The 19,208-nt window shown below is 39.3% G+C and overlaps 2 protein-coding genes across 2 annotated transcripts; both read left to right on the forward strand.

Moving 5' to 3' along the window:
• Positions 1-2,770: 2,770 nt before the first annotated feature.
• Positions 2,771-6,848, forward strand: LOC113036586 (extracellular calcium-sensing receptor-like). Its single transcript, XM_026192999.1, has 11 exons — positions 2,771-3,036; positions 3,254-3,456; positions 3,604-3,695; positions 3,974-4,153; positions 4,246-4,434; positions 4,534-4,992; positions 5,158-5,367; positions 5,460-5,583; positions 5,726-5,919; positions 6,054-6,335; positions 6,426-6,848. Exons 1-11 carry the CDS (start codon positions 2,771-2,773, stop codon positions 6,846-6,848), a joined length of 2,622 nt encoding a protein of 873 aa, XP_026048784.1.
• Positions 6,849-10,114: 3,266 nt separating this feature from the next.
• On the forward strand, positions 10,115-14,225 carry LOC113036587 (extracellular calcium-sensing receptor-like). Its single transcript, XM_026193000.1, has 12 exons — positions 10,115-10,266; positions 10,440-10,681; positions 10,798-10,889; positions 11,109-11,288; positions 11,420-11,608; positions 11,715-11,934; positions 12,013-12,254; positions 12,454-12,663; positions 12,775-12,898; positions 13,023-13,216; positions 13,442-13,723; positions 13,803-14,225. The coding sequence occupies exons 1-12, from the start codon at positions 10,115-10,117 to the stop codon at positions 14,223-14,225; spliced, it is 2,550 nt and encodes an 849-aa protein (XP_026048785.1).
• Positions 14,226-19,208: the final 4,983 nt, after the last annotated feature.

Below are 19,208 nucleotides of genomic sequence, written 5' to 3' on the forward strand. Positions count from 1 at the left end.
ATAAATATCTCAAATCACTCCTATATGAGTGACCAAAATGCTCTTTGAAAGGCTAAATTTTCAGCCAAACTATTCTATTTTTTTTACCTCCTAGGACCTGGCGTCCACATATGTTGACATCACATTTTGGGTTATTTAGACCAAAATACTCAATTTTGCTCTACAAGTGCCCGATATCCACTTACGAGGACATTATACTGTTACTGTTATATCAAAATTTTAAACAAATATCCTCATATGTGGCTCTCATTTTCGTTAGAAACAAAAATTAGGCAAAAAAAAATCTGATAATTCTTTGTTTTTACATTCATCAGGACCCAATCAGCCCAAATATCACAGAGAAATTAAAAATGCATGCCGTGGAAGAGTTCGGGTCTTAGGAGGTTAAAGTGTCCTAAATGATTTTTTTCAATTAATTTCTACTTCTACTCAACTTCTGTTTCAAGACACTTTATATTATGAGGTGAAAAAGCTACAATAAGAAAAAAAGAAGAAGAAAATCTCAATGATCAGATGACCCTTTTGAACAACCATTTGTCAACAGTGGGAAGAAAAAAAAAACTCCTTTGAACAGGAAGAAACCTCTGGCAGAACCAGGCTCAGGGAGGGGCAGCCATCTGCCACTACTAGCTGGGGGTGAGGAGAGGGGGACAGGACAAAAGACAAGAGGAAGAGAGCCAGATAATAATTATGATTAAGCGCAAAGTAGGCATAAACAGAGAGAATGAAAAGACTTGACTGAAGAAGAAATGTTTATTACAGGAAATCCCTATCATAGACCTGTTGCAGCACAAGAGAATTAAGGGTCACCTGATCTACACCTATTATAAAGCAAAGTTTTAAGCCTAATCTTAAAAGTGCAGGGGGTATCTGTTTACCTGAAGCAAAACCTAGAGGTGGCTTCAAAGAGGGGCCTGAAACCTAAAGGCTCTGCTTACCATTTTACTTTTAAATACCCTAGGAATGACAAATAAATCAGCAGTCTGAGGGCAAAGAAGTATAAGATTGGCCCTGATTATTCATGACCCTGTATATGAATAATGTGCCATGTTTTCTGAAAAACCATAAAACACAGCACAATGCAATAAAAATTACCTCACAGTTTCCTTGGCACTCTGTACCATGACCCTTTTAATAGGACTTAACTCCATGGGAAATAACACTCAAAACATGGTTTGCTGGTGCAATCTGTCAGTAAAAAAAAGAAAAGGATGAAAGCTTCAAATATAGATCAGATTCAAACAATTTCATCAAATGTTTTTCCTTTGTGAATCCTTTTTGTTTTGCATTGTATAATTCTTTTCAAATAAGAAGTGCAAGCTCATTTGGATTATGATAATCATATGTGTGGTACATGTGAACAAGCACCTATATAACTGAATAAAATGGGCTGACAACTATATAACACTTTTCTAGTCATACTGACAACTCACACTGCTATGATACAACCTGCACTGTTTGCACACTTGCCTGCATGTAGATATAAAAGTGTCAAAAAAAAAAAAGACAAATCATTGGTGGTTCACACTTGTTTATGTTGATTGAAATTTAATTTAAAACAGCCGAAACCCAATTTAACGCAATAGATCTCCCAGGGTAAATACGGGGATGTTTTTTTACACATACTTGTCACTGAGCATGACCAATGTTTTATTGCTCCTGGTGGTACAGCTTATTGCCTTTTTGTATTACTACTGTTTCCTATTTTGGAGTCAAATCACATGTTAACTTATCTAATCATAACTGACTAGATTTATGTGAACAGTTCACATCTTTACACAGTCAGGAATAGTCACTGAATAGACATCCCTGTCTTTGTCACTGTTGTGTGAACTCATGGATGCAAAACTCACCAGAGCTGCAGCAGTCTTGCGACAGATGTAGCTGCAAATCTCACCGTCAGCTGGTAGCAATTAAGTGTCAACACTATGGCCTCCTTTCATAATACTAGATACCAGATCTGGCTCTCTCAGCTTCAGGTGTAGGGGAAGACCTGAACTTATTGCTTGGTTATTTATTAACGTCTGTCAGGTTTGCGGCCTAGTGCAAATTTGATATTTTAGCAGGTCAAACATGCTGTTTGTTATTCCCCGGAGACGTGGGGGTGCCTCTGCAAACCATTGGGCATCCCGGGTTAATGCCAAATGTTGAGTTAGAGTCAACATTCAACCTAAATAATACAGTGAAATAGCTCCATTTCTATTTCAAAACATTTCTATTATAAAAACAGCCATTTGAATGGGTGTATTCTGTGTGGTTTTTTTCCATTGTTATTGAGTTCAAATTAAATCTTCTAAACCTGGTCAACAAAATGTTTCCAAGGAAAATCTATTGGTCCATGTAGTCACCGCCCTCCAGGTAAATACTCCAATTTCTGCAGCACACACCAGTCACCCTCAGTGATGTTTTGCTCATCTTGTTTACTGCTTCAAATATCAGCCTTACAGCTCTTATAAATACCTAGAACAACATCTTTGTTTTGCAGAGCAAGAGACGGGTATGTCAGTTCAGATATCTTGCCAGCTTTTAGTGGAAACTATCTTTGTTGTCATATTGTCTTGAAATGTTCTCCTTCAGTGGTAAACATCCAGGAACAAGTATTTTTCTTACTTTATAAAGAAAAATATAATACAATTAGGCATTTCGGGAACTGTTAAACCTTAGCAATACAGATTTTTTTTTTTTGCAAATTTTATAAATGTATGATACACCATTGAGAAGTTGTTTTAATATGATATGCATATTTGAAATATCCAGAACAGCTCTGTCCATGTCCTGGGCCAAATGGATCTTCATTCTTTGGTCCTGCACTGCTCCATCCCTGCTCCTTGTAGGGCTTGTGGGCAGACAGCTGGGGCTCCAGGTGGGGGTGCAGGTAGTTCAGACGGTGACCTGTTCTCGGTGGGGTACACCTGGAGACCAGGGTTTATTTGAAGATGGAGATGTAATCATTGGTGGGCTCTTTAATCTTCATTACAATCCTCCAGCTATAAACTATGACTTCACTCAGCAGCCCTACAACAATACTTGTACTGGGTAAATCTATATGCATTTTTTTACTCTTATAACTGTACAATTTCACTGCATTTTGGAAAAACAGGAAAAAACAGAAGATAACTCTATTATTTTTATTTCTGTCTTTTCTATTCCAAATGCAGTCAATTATTTTCTTTCCATTCTTGTTAATAATGTCATGATATATGAATATGAGCTAGTAATTGTTGTGCTTTTTTCTTTTATCCTGGGTGCCCAGGGTGCAAAATCTTCCATTGCAGTACATCTATGCTATGGTGTTTGCAGTGGAGGAAATAAATCATAGTACAAACTTGTTACCAGGTATAAAACTGGGCTACCACATCCGTGATAACTGTGGCCTCCCACAGTGGGCTTTGCAGGCAGCACTGTTGCTGGTTGGTGGAGACAGCACTAACTGTAACACAAGAGCCCTGCAGTCTGGTTATGGACAAGAAAGAGGTAATAAATCTAGTTTTGGAATTTTGGCCCTCATTTAAAAATGAGCAATTAAAATAAACCAGTAAATTAAGTATTATTAGTTTTCTTTAAACTATAACTTTATCTCACTGTATTTTCCATTGTCATCAGGTGATAAGCCCATTCCTTTGATCATTGGTTGCTCCTCATCTGCAACAACTCAGACAGTCGCCAAAATCCTGGAGCCTCTCTCTGTACCTTTAGTGAGTTGTACTATCTATCTATCTATCTATACATATATATGTGTCTGTATGTATATGTCCCCCCCACAAATCTATACATGAATTTGATACAACTTACTTACTCTTACTCTGACTGATCATAGTGCACACAAGTAATGCATTATTTTAATCTTGCTGAAAAAACAAAACTACAAAGACTCTAGCAACACAGCTATATAGTAGAACCCTGTGTTAAATGTACTATATATTTCAGTATATTTATATGTATATGTATTTATGAGTATGACTTTTTTTTTCAGATTAGTTATACAGCTAGCTGTCCCTGTCTGAGTGATAGACATCAATATCCTAATTTCTTCAGGACCATGGCCAGTGATATTTACCAAGCCAGGGCTTTTGCCCAACTTGCCATACATTTCAATTGGACCTGGATTGGAGCAGTGATAACAGATAATGATTATGGGCATGTTGCATTAAAGGTGGTTTATTTGTTGCAATTTTATCTTTGCAAGAAATCTTCACAACTGTTTGACACGAATCTAAAGGTTCTCTGCTTTAATGTAAATTTCAGATATTTGAGGAAGCGATTCAGGGAGCTGAGGTGTGTCTGGCATTTGTAGAGACTCTTCAAAGGGAAAATATTGTGCGTGATGCCAGACGAGCAGCACTCACAATTCAGGCCTCAGCTGCAAGGGTGATTTTGATCTTCACATGGTATACAGATGTGTTGGAATTATTCCTTCAGCTTGACAAGTTAAATGTGAGAAACTATAATAAAATTCATAATGCAAGACAGAACTGAGGTTTGTAACAGAATATTTTTTTCATTTTTTTCTTACTTTGTCCTTTTGCTTACTAGGTTACTAACAGGCAGTTTCTGGCCAGTGAGGCTTGGAGCACCAGTGGAGATCTGCTCCAAAATCCAGTTACAAGCAAAGTGGCAGCTGGTGTTTTTGGTGTGGCCATTCGAAGTTTAACTATACCTGGATTTGGAAATTATATCAGAAGTTTGAATCCATCTCATCGTCCTCATGATGAGTTCTTAAGAGAATTTTGGGAAAAGGAGTTTAAATGTAGTCCTGGTCTTACATCTGTCTCTTCATATGCTTCTAAACCCTGCAGTGGTACAGAAACCCTGGAAGAAGTGCAGAATCACTTTACTGACACCTCCAAGCTAAGAGTGACATATAATGTCTACCTTGCAGTTTATGTTGCAGCACATGCCCTTCACAGCTTACTCTCCTGCCCATACACAGACAGCATTTCTGAAAATGAAAACTCCACTTGCTCCTTTCCAACAGATATTAAACCCATAGAGGTTAGCAACATTGCTTTCACTCCCAAATTTCCATGTATACCGTTTTTCAAAAGCTACATTTGCAGTAGGGACATTAAGAATTTACAATTCCCCTTAAAATTAGACTAGTACTTTGTACTAAAACACTGAATAGTTACTGAATATTAACTGTTTCAACATTTCCAGGTCTTGCAGCATGTGGCCAAAATAAACTTCACCACACCACAGGGTGAACAGCTTTATTTCCAAGGTGCTGACATCCATGCAAAGTATGACCTTCTCAACTGGCAGAACACGGGTGAGGGCCCAGCAAAATTTGTTTTGATTGGTCGTGTGGATGGGTTTGACCTCCACCTTAATGAGTCAGCGATTCAGTGGACCACAGGATCCAATCAGGTAGCTAAAATAGGAGAATTAAAAAAATTTTTGTGGGTCATAATACGTTGTATACATGAGAATAGGATTTTTCTTTTTTTTCTGTTGTTTAGGTCCCTGTTTCAGTGTGCAGTGAAAGATGCCCCCCAGGTACACGGATGGCACCCAGAAAAGGTCAACCTGTTTGCTGTTTTGACTGTATTTCATGTGCTGATGGGGAGATTAGCAATAAAACTGGTGAGGAAGATATAATAGCCTCACAAGCATTTAATCTATTCAGTACTCCAATATTCATTCATCAATCTTTTATTATACCATAATCCTGGCTTTAATAGTTTCAGCACATCTACGTTTTGCTGTATGTATTTTCTTCTCCCAGGTTCCCCTCACTGTGACCGATGTCCATCTGAGTTCTGGTCTAATGCTAAAAGAACAACCTGCATTCCTCGCCAGCTGGATTTTCTTTCCTTCAATGAAACCTTAGGAATTACCCTGACTGCAGTAGCTGTTTCTGGTGTCACTGTGACAACAGCTGTGTTTGTGGTATTCCTTCACTATCGTCAAACACCTATGGTGAGAATGCATATCTGTGTAACAGAGACACTGTACATTTTGGGAAAAAAGTTTCCAAAACATTAAGCATATAGGAATCGTTTGAAAGAATTCACAGAAACTGATTATAATGATATTCCTATTCTCATGTTAAGGTCCGGGCCAACAATTCAGAGTTGAGCTTTCTGCTCCTTGTGTCAATCAAGCTCTGCTTCCTGTGCTCGCTCGTGTTCATTGGCCGTCCATCAGACTGGTCTTGTCGTTTCCAGCAGGCCGCTTTCGGGATCAGCTTTGTGCTTTGCATCTCCTGCCTCAAAGTCAAGACCATTGTGGTTCTGGCAGCATTTCGCTCAGCTCGGCCTGGTGCTGAAGCCTTGATGAAGTGGTTTGGTCCAGGCCAACAGAGAGGAAGCGTCTTCTTCTTCACCTGTGTGCAGGTGCGACATGCACTTTTTGAAACCATAAACTATTACTGTTAATGTGATTACAGAAATTAACTTGACTTTGTACAATGCTTCTCCATAAAGGTTATCATCTGCATTATTTGGCTATCAATCAGCCCCCCTGTTCCCAAATCTGACCTGGATGTCCCAGGGCTAAAAGTTACTCTGAAGTGTGCCACTGGCTCTGTGGTGGGTTTCTCTCTGGTATTGGGCTACATTGGACTACTGGGCTGCACCAGTTTCCTCTTGGCTTTTCTTGCCAGAAAACTTCCAGACAACTTTAATGAGGCCAAACTGATCACCTTCAGCATGCTGATTTTCTGTGCTGTTTGGGTGGCTTTTGTTCCTGCCTATGTCAGTTCTCCTGGAAAATATGCTGTTGCTGTTGAGATTTTTGCCATCCTTGCCTCTAGCTATGGTTTGCTGTTCTGCATATTTGCTCCAAAGTGCTTCATCATTCTTTTGAGGCCTGAGAAAAACACTAAAAAACATTTGATGGGTAGATAGGAAAGCAAATGTAACCATTGCCACTGTAATTCACCTTTTTAAAAATGTTAACAACTGGAATAGAGTCATTGTATTTATCTGGTCATATATCATTTAAAAATATGGTTTATTGTCTTATTAAATTGTGACATATCCTAAAACTTTATGACGGAGCTGCATTTGCATCACTATCTGCTAGCTATTGTCAGTGTTTACTAAGCTATATGAAATCAGAAATATTCACTCAGACATGAATTGACAAAATATGTCAGGCTGTCAAAGAAAAAAAATTGACAAATTTCTTATCTTTTTTTAAATTTTACTCTTTTGAAAAAAATCTGCACTGCACCTATTTTACAAAAATTGCTTAGGTAACAAACACATTCATAAAATAAAAACACCATTATAAAAGAAGTCCAATGTTGTGTTGTTTTTACTTTGTAGTGGTACAAATGTTTCATTAATGTTGAAAAATAAGAATTTTAAATGCCTTTAGTGTCACGGCTGGCGGAGTGAGCCGTGAGGAGTGGAGGAAAAGGAGGACCCAAAATGCAGCAAACTGATGATACGAGTGAAGTTTATTTACACGGTGGCAGTGGCAAAAACAGGCAATGAAGCATGAGTAATGACAAACCTAAACTGGGAGAAACTAAAGAGCAAACCTGAAATCTTACAAAACGGAGAGCGGAGCAGAGAGACGCAGACCAAGGACCAGGATACCAAGAAACACAGATGAGCCGACAACGAACACAGACCGACACCCACTATATATACACACACACACAAGGTAATCGGGTAATCGCACACAGGAGGGAAGAACAGCTGATCTGAATACACATGATGACTGGAGGACACAAGCTGAACACAATGACAACAGACACAGACTTTCAGAACAAAACAGGAAATCTAGAACCCGAACCGGACACAAGGGGGGAGGACACAGAATAACTAGAACAGAGGGAAATAATCACAAAACACAAAACGCTGGGTCAACGACCCAGGACCATGACATTTAGTCTATTGAGATGTGCAGTTTGCAGTATGCACTGCAGTATGCAGTTAAAAAGTAAATTGTTATACAGAAAAGATTAATACGATCAGAGTACAGATGGGATTTCAGTGTTCCATACTGTTTTATGAAATTTCTGTCTAGTAAATAAATAATTGACTAAAGTGGACGCAAACCAGTAAACAAATTAAAACAAATAAGTACTGCTGAGAAACTAGAATACAAAAATTACAATAAAATTATCAACAACAGAAATAGCTGGTGAATATATAATATGTAATATAATAAAATATAATATGTAAACAACTTAACAACCCCCTAAAGTGTCAAGTCACATCATGTGACAGCGCAACATAGGAGCATCGAGTCCAGTGACCTGGCTGTTTCATCTTTGTCGAAAGCCCAGCATTGCAAACAACAGCGGAACTTAAAGAATCGATCTCACCGGGCTAGTATTGATCCAATACCGATGCCGACTTGGTATCGATAGAATCGATATTTGGATCGATCTGCTCACCACTACCTCCCAGGCTTCTAGACTTCTGATTGGCCAACATTATGTTTTTAGCGTTTACATGTGGACGAAGATATTTTTTCAAAACTGCAAGTGTGGACGGGATTTTTTTAAAAGCTCAAACGGTAAATCTCGGTTATCAAAAATACCCGTGGACGTGTGAATGTAGCCTGAGTGCAGAGTTGAAAGCTGGGGTGGGGCTTTGTGTTGGGGTCTGACAGACACAGGCCGTCCAGTTGGTTCTATGCAGCAGACAGTCCCACAGTGGTGCTTGAGGGATCGAGAAAGAAACACTTCTCTAACAGACTGAAACTTTGCAATCAGGGAATGAGAAACAGGAGGAGACACAGCTGGGGAAAATTGGAGCTGAGGAGACTAAGAGAAGTAAAACAGAATACAATAACCCGAGACACTGACCTTCAAATTAAAACAGGAACTCACACATACAAAGAAACACAGACTTTATACAGAGGGAACACACAGGCAGGGATGACTAACACTAAACTGAGGAAGAACCGAACCGAACGAGCTAGAAACCACAATAAACAATAATAGAAAACACAAAACGCTGGGTCAGATAACCCAGGACCATGACAATGTTAGTGTGTGTACAAAAAAGTGTATCAAAAGTCCTCTAGCTATCAATGTTATGGATATCTCCATTTTGTAAAGAACAAATACATAAATAACAAAAATAAAAAAACAAAATACAGAATGAACAGCCTTTTTGTATCCATTATCTGCATTATTTGTAATTCAAAGTTAAATTGATCTTCACCTTGGCTAATATTTTGTCAATTCACTAGTCTTGTCCCTGATTTGTCATCATTTAACCAATATGTGGCAATCAGTAAGGTTGGTAAATATCCACATAACTTTGCGTTGATCACAGATTACAATAAATGATAAAGGAGCATACTAAGTTAAATGAGGTTGTTAAAGGTGGTTGGACCTCTACATTCACAATGTAAGGGTTTTAGCTGGAACAGTTTTTCAAAGCCATAAAGTTAAATTAACATTCTTATATATTTATGGAATAAAGTTGTGACTCTTAATGACTTAAACATCCTTAAGCGTTTGATTATTTTGCATGAAATGTGCATTTGTACTCATATATTTTATCTCTTGATACCTCCATTAAAGTAATTGGGAACTATAGTATTTCAGGGGAAGCTTTTCAGTCCAAATATGAAAATAATACATGACCACTACAGAAGTAATAAAGAGATAATTTTAAAAGATGACCAAATACTATATGAGGCACACCTACATACACATCCTAACTCCACATCTTCTATCTGCAAGGCATAATGATCACTCGTACTATCGTGTCACGTCTTGAGAGGACTGATTTGGGAGTATATGTGTCGTCATGTTCACCTGCTCACCAAAAGGCCCTGCCTCTATATAAAGTGCCCTCATCTGCAGTTCATCTACTCCAAGGAGGAGGATGGATGTCAGCAGCCAACTGATGTTATAGCTGGTGTATGAAAATACACATTTTTAAATTGTACAGTTTGTTATATTTGGGGTTTTAGTGTAATCTGATATTTTCATTCTAGGAACTGTTTATGGACACTGATTGAACTCATGCGAATAAACCAAATTGAATGTACTGTACATTTCTAAATGTGTAGAACAGCTGCATCTATGTCTTGGTTTTCCTGGCTCTTCATTGTGTGGTCCAGGTCATCCCAATCTTTGCTGCTTGTGTGGCTTGTGGGAAGAGAACTGGGAATCCGGGATGGACTTCTGTGTGATCAGATGTTGACATGTTCTCGTTGGGGTACACCAAGTAGCCAGGGTCTGTTTCAAGATGGAGATGTAATTATTGGTGGTCTTTTTCCTCTTCATTATCAGCCTCCAGCTATAGACCATGACTTCACTCAGCTGCCACACTACAATCCATGTACTGGGTAAAACTCAGTTACAGAGAATATTTTGATTACTGTAGAATAAGAGCATATATAGATATAACATAGGAGTAATTACTGTGTCTTGCTGGTTGATTTGTACTTGCAGTTTTACAAAAATTATTCAAACAAAATTCACTAATTTATATTTTATCATTTTATCTCCCCTCTCTCAGTTTAGAATATGTTCCACTGCAGTACATATATGCTATGGTGTTTGCACTGGAGGAAATTAATCATAGTACAATGCTCCTACCAGGAATCAAGCTGGGCTATCATATTTTTGACAGCTGTGGGCGCCCACCATGGGCTCTCCAGTCAGGACTGTCACTCGTTGGTGGAGACAACACCAGCTGCAACTCCACAAACCCTCCAGATTATTCTAGTGGGCATGGAGAAGAAATTAAAGACAGGAGGGGTAACTCATTCATTGATCAGAAAACATACAAAAAATCTGTCAGCAATTTTGCTTTCTACTTTTTCTACTCCTGCTACAAGATGTTGTTTAATTAAATCAATCATTTCTGTTTTCAGGTGGTCAATCTGTCCCCATGATTATTGGTGGTGCTTCATCCATAACAAGCCAGATACTCTCCACAGTGCTGGGGCCACTCTCCATACCTTTTGTGAGTTTTGTTTTGAATGCACCATAAAAACTGTATATGAGCTTTTTTGTTTGTTTTTAGATAAGTGGAGCCATCTTTTGGTTGAATTTATATCTTTTACTCAAAGAAATATTCATGCTTTTTTATGACAGTGGAGAAACTGATTTTTTTAAACAGAAACAAAACCTTTATAAGATGCAGGTTTTTGTGTTTGTGTGTGTGTGTGTATGTGTCTTTCAGATCAGCTATCTATCCACCTGTCCTTGTCTCAGTGACAGGCTCCAGTATCCAAATTTCTTCAGAACAATCCCCAGTGATATTTACCAAGCACGTGCTGTTGCCCAGGTTGTTATACGCTTCAACTGGACTTGGGTTGGAGCAGTTGTAGCAAACAATAACTATGGCTACATGGCAGTAAAGGTATTTGCATCTTTTATTTCAGTCATTTAGACTACTCAGCTATATCTCTAAAATATACAGTAATAAGTGCATTATATAACTACATTTACAGTGTGATAATGTAATAGGCTTCTTTCACCTGTATATGTCAGGTATTTCAGGAGGAGATTCAGGGAGCAGGTGTCTGCCTGGCATTTGTAGAGACTCTCCAAAGGGAAAATATCATTAGTGATGCCAGACGAGCAGCCCTCACAATTCAAGCCTCAACTGCAAGGGTGATTTTGATCTTCACCTGGTATACAGATGTGAGGGAATTGTTCCTGCAACTTGTGAAACTGAATGTGAGAAGCTGTAATGCCTATCGCATATAATGCATGCTGAAAAAAAGTTCGAGATTATATTTAAAAACAAAATAAACTTTAAAATAATTTTTCTTTTGCTTATTAGGTGACTGATAGACAGTTTTTGGCCAGTGAGGCTTGGAGCACTAGTGGGGATCTGGTCCAAAATTCAGTTACAAGCAAAGTGGCAAACGGTGTTCTTGGTGTTGCTACTAGAAGTTCAGCTATACCTGGATTTGAAAGTTATCTCCGACGTTTACACCCAATTCACCATCCAGATGATGAGTTCTTAAGAGAATTCTGGGAAGTGGAGTTTGGGTGTAGTCTTCATTTATCTTCCTCCTCAATGCTCAGTTCTCCTATCTCCACACTGAAGTCTAACCATAAATCAAATATTTTAACTTCAAATCCTCCTGTTATGTCTGATCAGAAAGCTTCACTATCACATTGCAATGGGTCGGAGTCTCTGAAAAAAGTACAGAATCTCTTTACAGATGCATCCCAGCTAAGGGTGACATATAATGTCTACCTTGCTGTTTATGCTGCAGCTCATGCCCTCCACAGCCTTCTCTGCCCCATTAAAGACAGCTCTTCTGAAAACAACATCTCCACCTGCTCCTCTCCAAAACAAATCAAGGCCACAGAGGTAAAGTAATCATGAATATCATCCTTTCCCTAAAAAATGTAATAAAAATCCATGTTGCATTCTTTAGACACTGAACAGGGTTTTGGTCCGACCCATGAGTACCCACAATGCTGTAATTACAACATTTCCATATGTTTCAGTATTGCACTTATCATTGAACTCTAATAACTCTAGTTTCACGATTGTTATAATTTTACAGCTTTTGCAGCACTTGCAAGAAGTGAACTTCACCACACCACAAGATGAAACATTTTACTTTCAAGGAGCCGATATTCCAGCAAAGTATGACCTTGTTAACTGGCAGAAAATGCCTGATGGGACACTAAAAACTGCTTTGATTGGTCAAGTGGATGGGTTTGATCTCCATCTTAATGAATCAGCTATTCAGTGGATCACAGGATCCAATCGGGTATTTTATATGAAAATAATGTAAACTGTACATTTGTAAATTTGTGCATTTCTTGCTCTTAACTGGAATACACATATTGTGCTTAAAAATAAGTGTTGGCTTATTATTTAGGTGCCTATTTCGGTGTGCAGTGAGATCTGCCCCCCAGGGACCAGAAAGGTCAGCAGGAAAGGAAAACCTCTCTGCTGCTTTGACTGTATTCCATGTGCTGCAGGAGAGATAAGCAATAAAACTGGTGATGGAATTGCAATCTAAACCCCTCCTTGTAAATCCATTTGATTTAAAGTCATGTACTTCTGCTGTTCTTGTTTGATTTTCCTTTCTCCTCTTCTTTCCTTCTCCACTCTTTTTACTGTTAGGTTCCCTTGACTGTGAGCGTTGTCCCCTAGAGCTCTGGTCTAATGCTAAACGTACTGCCTGCATCCCTCGCCAGCTTGACTTTCTTGCCTTTAATGAGACTTTGGGAATTACTCTTACTACAGCAGCTGTGACCGGTGTCACTGTGACAACAGTTGTCTTTGTGGTTTTCCTTCACTACCGTCACACACCTGTGGTGAGAAAGAAATGTTCACAACATTATAATGTACATTTTAAAGAAAACATCGTGTGCAGTTGGCAAGTACAGTTTTTTTGTTGTTAGGTTTTATTTGACATCTCATGTCAGTTTTTTCTTCAAGATTAAATAATTGACAAAATATTAAAACAACATAATTATTCCACATGTGGCTGATATTATCTGTGTCACTACTTTTATAAAGCTGCACTTTCTTAATTTTAGGTGAGGGCTAACAATTCAGAGCTGAGTTTCCTGCTTCTTGTGTCAATCAAGCTCTGCTTCCTGTGCTCACTCGTGTTCATTGGTCGTCCATCAGTCTGGTCTTGTCGGTTCCAGCAGGCAGCTTTTGGGATCAGCTTTGTGCTTTGTGTGTCCTGCCTGAAAGTCAAGACCATTGTGGTTCTGGCAGCATTTCGCTCAGCTCGGCCTGGTGCTGAAGCCTTGATAAAATGGTTTGGTCCAGGCCAACAGAGAGGAAGTATCTGTCTTCTTACATGCATACAGGTCATACAGATGTTCTGTTTTGAATTTTTAAGTCTTTGTATTTTTACATCTGTCTAAAAACATTTTATTTTTCATATAGATTATCATCTGTACCATATGGCTATCCCTCATCCCCCCCGTGCCTCGACAAGATCTGGGTTTTCAAGGTTCAAAGGTCACTCTGGAGTGTGCCATGGTTTCTGTGGTGGGATTTTGTCTGATTTTGGGCTACATTGGCCTGCTGGCCTGCACCAGTCTCATATTAGCCTTTTTTGCTAGGAAACTTCCTGATAATTTCAATGAGGCCAAACTTATCACTTTCAGTATGCTGATTTTCTGTGCTGTTTGGGTGGCTTTTGTGCCTGCTTACCTTAGCTCTCCTGGTAAATACACTGTTGCTGTGGAAGTTTTTGCCATCCTGGCTTCTAGCTATGGTTTACTTTTCTGTATTTTTGCTCCGAAGTGTTTCATCATTCTTTTGAGGCCTGAGAGAAACACCAAGAAATATATGATGGCCAGGTAGCAAAAGTAAATTAACAAAATATGACAAATAATTATTATTTATCTATTTATCTATATCAGCACTTCATCTTTATGTATTTATCTTTGTTTGTTGTTAAATTAATAGAAAAACCTTGATTCACTTTATCCAGAATTAAGAATGATCATGCAAAGTTTTAATATATTATTGCAAATGTATATACAATACGACTGTAGTTTTATAGACAAACCTTCGATGAAAACAAAACACCACCCATATTAACTTATCGTGTCAATGTGTCAATGATACGTAATATGTGTTTTACACAATTATGAACTATAATTATGAAGACCTCTGTAACTAGTAACTATTAAAGTGTTTTAAAGCGAAACCTCATCCATAAGGTGCATCATGCGACTAGGATCTTCAAAGACAATGACAACTCGAGCTGTAGAGGTTTTCATCACATCAACAATCCTCCGGAGTTCATCTGTGTCTTTGTCCCAGGGTAAAACCTCAGTGTAGGCCAGGCAACCTTCACCAGACACACTCAGCTCAGACTGAAAGGATCTGGCTGCATGAAGTCCATAATCATTATTACTGACAAGCAGACCTGCCCAAGTCCAGCCAAAATGCTTTAGAATCTGGATCATTGCACGTACCTACGTGAATATAGATTAAAGTGTAAGTGTATTGAAAAGAAGAAACAAAACAAAATTTCTGTGCATAATCTGTCTGTCAGTGTCCACAGAACAGCATTTAAATACAATTGCAATTTAGCTTTATTCTCTGAGACAATAGAGAAAAGAAATAGAGCATAATTCTCAAAACTAATTATTGGATGTTTTGTCTAGTTATTTCAGATATAAAATACATATTCATATTAGGATTAGGTTTGGTGGTTTTCTTTTTCTGTTTTTTTCATTCTGTTTCCCTGTCATAGTTACCCATGGCAAGTAGGCTGTTGTGGCTGCGAGGTAAAAGACAGATCAGGAACACTTGAAAAGAAATGGACTTGAAACAGTCCACCCAGAACCACATCTCCAGTTTTGTGCATCTCATTTAGATGAAACTGTCCCTGCAGCTGACAGGACAAAGAAAACTGAGGAGTGGGTAGAGGAGAAGAAACACAGGAATACAGCAAAACAACCACGACTAAATTGTTTTGCAAAGATAAGCACATGACAGCTTTCTGAATATTTGAGACCAGTCATTAGGTTTTTTTGTTTGCCATTCCCTTTTATTGACTTGCTGTGTTGTTTAATCTTGCACACCACCCATCAGGGAAGAAGGAGGTGTATACTTTTCATTTGAGATTGCTTTGTATCCAGGCAAACTCAGGGAACACTGTGAGTAAATTAGTCATCAGTAATAACTCACTGAAGAATTGTCAGAGTAGTTGTTCAGTATTCAGTAGTTGTTTCCGTGTGCATATCAAGTGACATAAAAGACAAATAGCAAAAATAACATATCATAATTCATGTACATCAAAGTTCATGTGTAATGTCTCAACAACATCATATTAAAAACTTCAGTCCATATTTGAGTTGAAAGAGAAAACAAAATTTTTGAGGGGACGATAAAAAACATAACAAAAACAAATCCGCATGAGCATGGGCGGGACGGGACATAAAGCTGCATAGGGCAAAAGGAAACTAGAAAACTTAGTGGATGGGGAAGATTGTCCTGAGTATAATTGAAGAACAGCCCAAGGGGACGGCCCAAATGAGAAACTAGACAGTGAAATTTTTCAGGGCTAATGCATGAATGCAAAACACGGGACAAGCAGATCTTCTGTATTCGAAGTGAAAGCCCACCATCTGAGTCCCGATGACCAAGCTATTTACCCTATCTCTAAGGGAGACCCAGGCACCCTTTGAAGGAAACTCATTTCCACAGCTTATATCCACAACCCTTATTTGATCACTACCCAGAGTTCATGGCCATAGGTAAGGGATGTAATGTAAAATGACCTGTAAATTAAAAACTTGCTCAGCTCTTTCTTTACCGCAACAGACTGGTACAGTGTCTGTTCATTTTCCCCAAATCTGTGAATAAATCTCAGGCTCCACTTTCCCCAAACTTGTGAACAAAACTGTTGAGGGGACAACAAATTACTTATTTGATCACTACCAGAGTTCGTGGCCACAGTTGAATAGTTGTAATCTAAATTGACCTGTAAATTAAAAACTTAGCTCAGACTGTACAGTGCCTGTATCATTGCACATGTTTCCCAAATCCATCAGTGAATCTCATGCTCCACTTTCCCCAAACTCGTGAACAAGACCCTAAGATATTTAAAGTAAAGATGAAATCTTGAGGCCATCATAGTGGAGAACGTCCACGAGCCTGGACAGACCAAGATATTATGTCCACACTTGCTCACTTTCTCAAACATCCTTGAGAGGATAAAGAGCTTGTCCAGTTTCACAGCCTGGATGAAAACCTCATTGTTCCTCCTGAATCAGAGGTTCAACTAAGAGATAAACCCTGCAGTGTCCTTCACAGTGTCATGATCCCTCAGCTCAGCTCCATTCAAATGTGAAGAAAAAGGCCTAAAATCCAGCCTTTGTGGTAATGTAAGATAGTCCTGTCACAGAGTTTAATGCATGTGCTTTTGGTGATAGTTATTCCTTCTTTAATCAAATAAGGGATCTAATCAAAATATAATCAAGAAGAAATCCACACTCTATCCAGCTGTTTTTGTCTGAGTGTCAGGCTTGAGCATCCAAATTTTTTCAGAATACTCCCTGATTATATTTACAAAGCATCTGCTGTTGCTCAGCTTACTATGTGCTTCAACTGGACTTGTGTTGGATTAGTTTTAGCAAGATTGTTGTCTGGGGGCTTTTTGCCCCCTGGTAGTGTCTGCCATGGCAAATTGGTACTGGGTGAGGGACCAGACAAAGAGCGATTCAGAAGACGACTATGAGAAGACCATCGAGGGGACTGTTCACCCTACTCGAGATAGGGTTACCGGGTGCAGCCCGGGGAGGGTGCCCTAGGGTGAGCGTCTGGTGGTCGGGCCTTAGTCCATGCGGTCTGGCTGGGTGTGGGAGTAGTTCGGAGAGGCTATGGAAAAAGACTTTTGGACTGCCTCAAAGAGATTCTGGCAAACCGTCAGGAGACTCAGGATACACATACAAGGTCCTAAATTATCAGGCCGCATTTTATCTTAATGACCTTATAGTACCGAATCACTCCATTAGGGCACTTTGCTCTCGCACTGGAGGCTTACTTGTTGTTCCTAGAGTATTTAAAAATAGAATGGGAGGCAGAGCCTTCAGTTTTCAGGCCCCTCTTCTGTGGAACCAGCTTCCAGTTTGGATTTGGGAGATAGACACTATCTCTACTTTTAAGATTAGGCTTAAAACTTACCTTTTTTAAAAAAATCATATACAGTGGGGCAAAAATGTATTTAGTCAGCCACCGATTGTGCAAGTTGCCCCACCTAAAATGATGACAGAGGTCAGTAATTTGCACCAGAGGTACACTTCAACTGTGAGAGACAGAATGTGAAAAAAAAAATCCATGAATCCGCATGGTAGGATTTGTAAAGAATTTATTCGTAAATCAGGGTGGAAAATAAGTATTTGGTCAATAACAAAAATACAACTCAATACTTTGTAACATAACCTTTGTTGGCAATAACAGAGGTCAAACGTTTACTATAGGTCTTTACCAGGTTTGCACACACAGTAGCTGGTATTTTTGGCCCATTCCTCCATGCAGATCTTCTAGGCCACTCCAGGACTTTCAAATGCTTCTTACGGAGCCACTCCTTTGTTGCCCGGGCGGTGTGTTTTGGATCATTGTCATGTTGGAAGACCCAGCCTCGTTTCATCTTCAAAGTTCTCACTGATGGAAGGAGGTTTTGGCTCAAAATCTCACGATACATGGCCCCATTCATTCTGTCCTTAACACGGATCAGTCGTCCTGTCCCCTTGGCAGAAAAACAGCCCCATAGCATCATGTTTCCACCCCCATGCTTCACAGCAGGTATGGTGTTCTTGGGATGCAACTCAGTATTCTTCCTCCTCCAAACACGACGAGTTGAGTTTATACCAAAAAGTTCTACTTTGGTTTCATCTGACCACATGACATTCTCCCAATCCTCTGCTGTATCATCCATGTGCTCTCTGGCAAACTTCAGACGGGCCTGGACATGCACTGGCTTCAGCAGCGGAACACGTCTGGCACTGCGGGATTTGATTCCCTGCCGTTGTAGTGTGTTACTGATGGTGACCTTTGTTACTTTGGTCCCAGCTCTCTGCAGGTCATTCACCAGGTCCCCCCGCGTGGTTCTGAGATCTTTGCTCACCGTTCTCATGATCATTTTGACCCCACGGGATGAGATCTTGCGTGGAGCCCCAGATCGAGGGAGATTATCAGTGGTCTTGTATGTCTTCCATTTTCTGATGATTGCTCCCACAGTTGATTTTTTCACACCAAGCTGCTTGCCTATTGTAGATTCACTCTTCCCAGTCTGGTGCAGGTCTACAATACTTTTCCTGGTGTCCTTCGAAAGCTCTTTGGTCTTGGCCATGGCGGAGTTTGGAGTCTGACTGTTTGAGGCTGTGGACAGGTGTCTTTTATACAGATGATGAGTTCAAACAGGTGCCATTCATACAGGTAACGAGTGGGGGACAGAAAAGCTTCTTACAGAAGACGTTACAGGTCTGTGAGAGCAAGAGATTTTCCTTGTTTGAGGTGACCAAATACTTATTTTCCATCCTAATTTACGAATAAATTCTTTACAAATCCTACCATGTGAATTCATGGATTTTTTTTTCACATTCTGTCTCTCACAGTTGAAGTGTACCTCTGGTGCAAATTACTGACCTCTGTCATCATTTTAAGTGGGGGAACTTGCACAATCGGTGGCTGACTAAATACTTTTTTGCCCCACTGTAGTTAAGGCTGGATCAGGTGACCCTGAATCCTCCCTTAGTTATGCTGCAATAGGTGTAGACTGCTGGGGGGTTTCCATGATGCATTTAGTACTTACTTTTCAGTCACTTTTCT

This window comes from Astatotilapia calliptera, chromosome 14 (assembly GCF_900246225.1).
Source record: "Astatotilapia calliptera chromosome 14, fAstCal1.2, whole genome shotgun sequence".
NCBI lineage: Eukaryota > Metazoa > Chordata > Actinopteri > Cichliformes > Cichlidae > Astatotilapia > Astatotilapia calliptera.

Excerpts from the sequence above, each read along its gene's own strand:
- LOC113036586 (XM_026192999.1), top strand. The coding sequence starts at position 2,771 with ATGTCCTGGGCCAAATGGATCTTCATTCTTTGGTCCTGCACTGCTCCA. Across the intron at positions 3,696-3,973 it reads AGCCTCTCTCTGTACCTTTA|ATTAGTTATACAGCTAGCTG; the intron begins GTGAGTTGTACT and ends TTTTTTTTTCAG. Across the intron at positions 5,584-5,725 it reads GGAGATTAGCAATAAAACTG|GTTCCCCTCACTGTGACCGA; the intron begins GTGAGGAAGATA and ends TTCTTCTCCCAG.
- LOC113036587 (XM_026193000.1), top strand. The coding sequence starts at position 10,115 with ATGTTGACATGTTCTCGTTGGGGTACACCAAGTAGCCAGGGTCTGTTT. Across the intron at positions 11,935-12,012 it reads AGTGGAGTTTGGGTGTAGTC|CAAATCCTCCTGTTATGTCT; the intron begins TTCATTTATCTT and ends ATATTTTAACTT. Across the intron at positions 13,217-13,441 it reads ACTACCGTCACACACCTGTG|GTGAGGGCTAACAATTCAGA; the intron begins GTGAGAAAGAAA and ends TCTTAATTTTAG.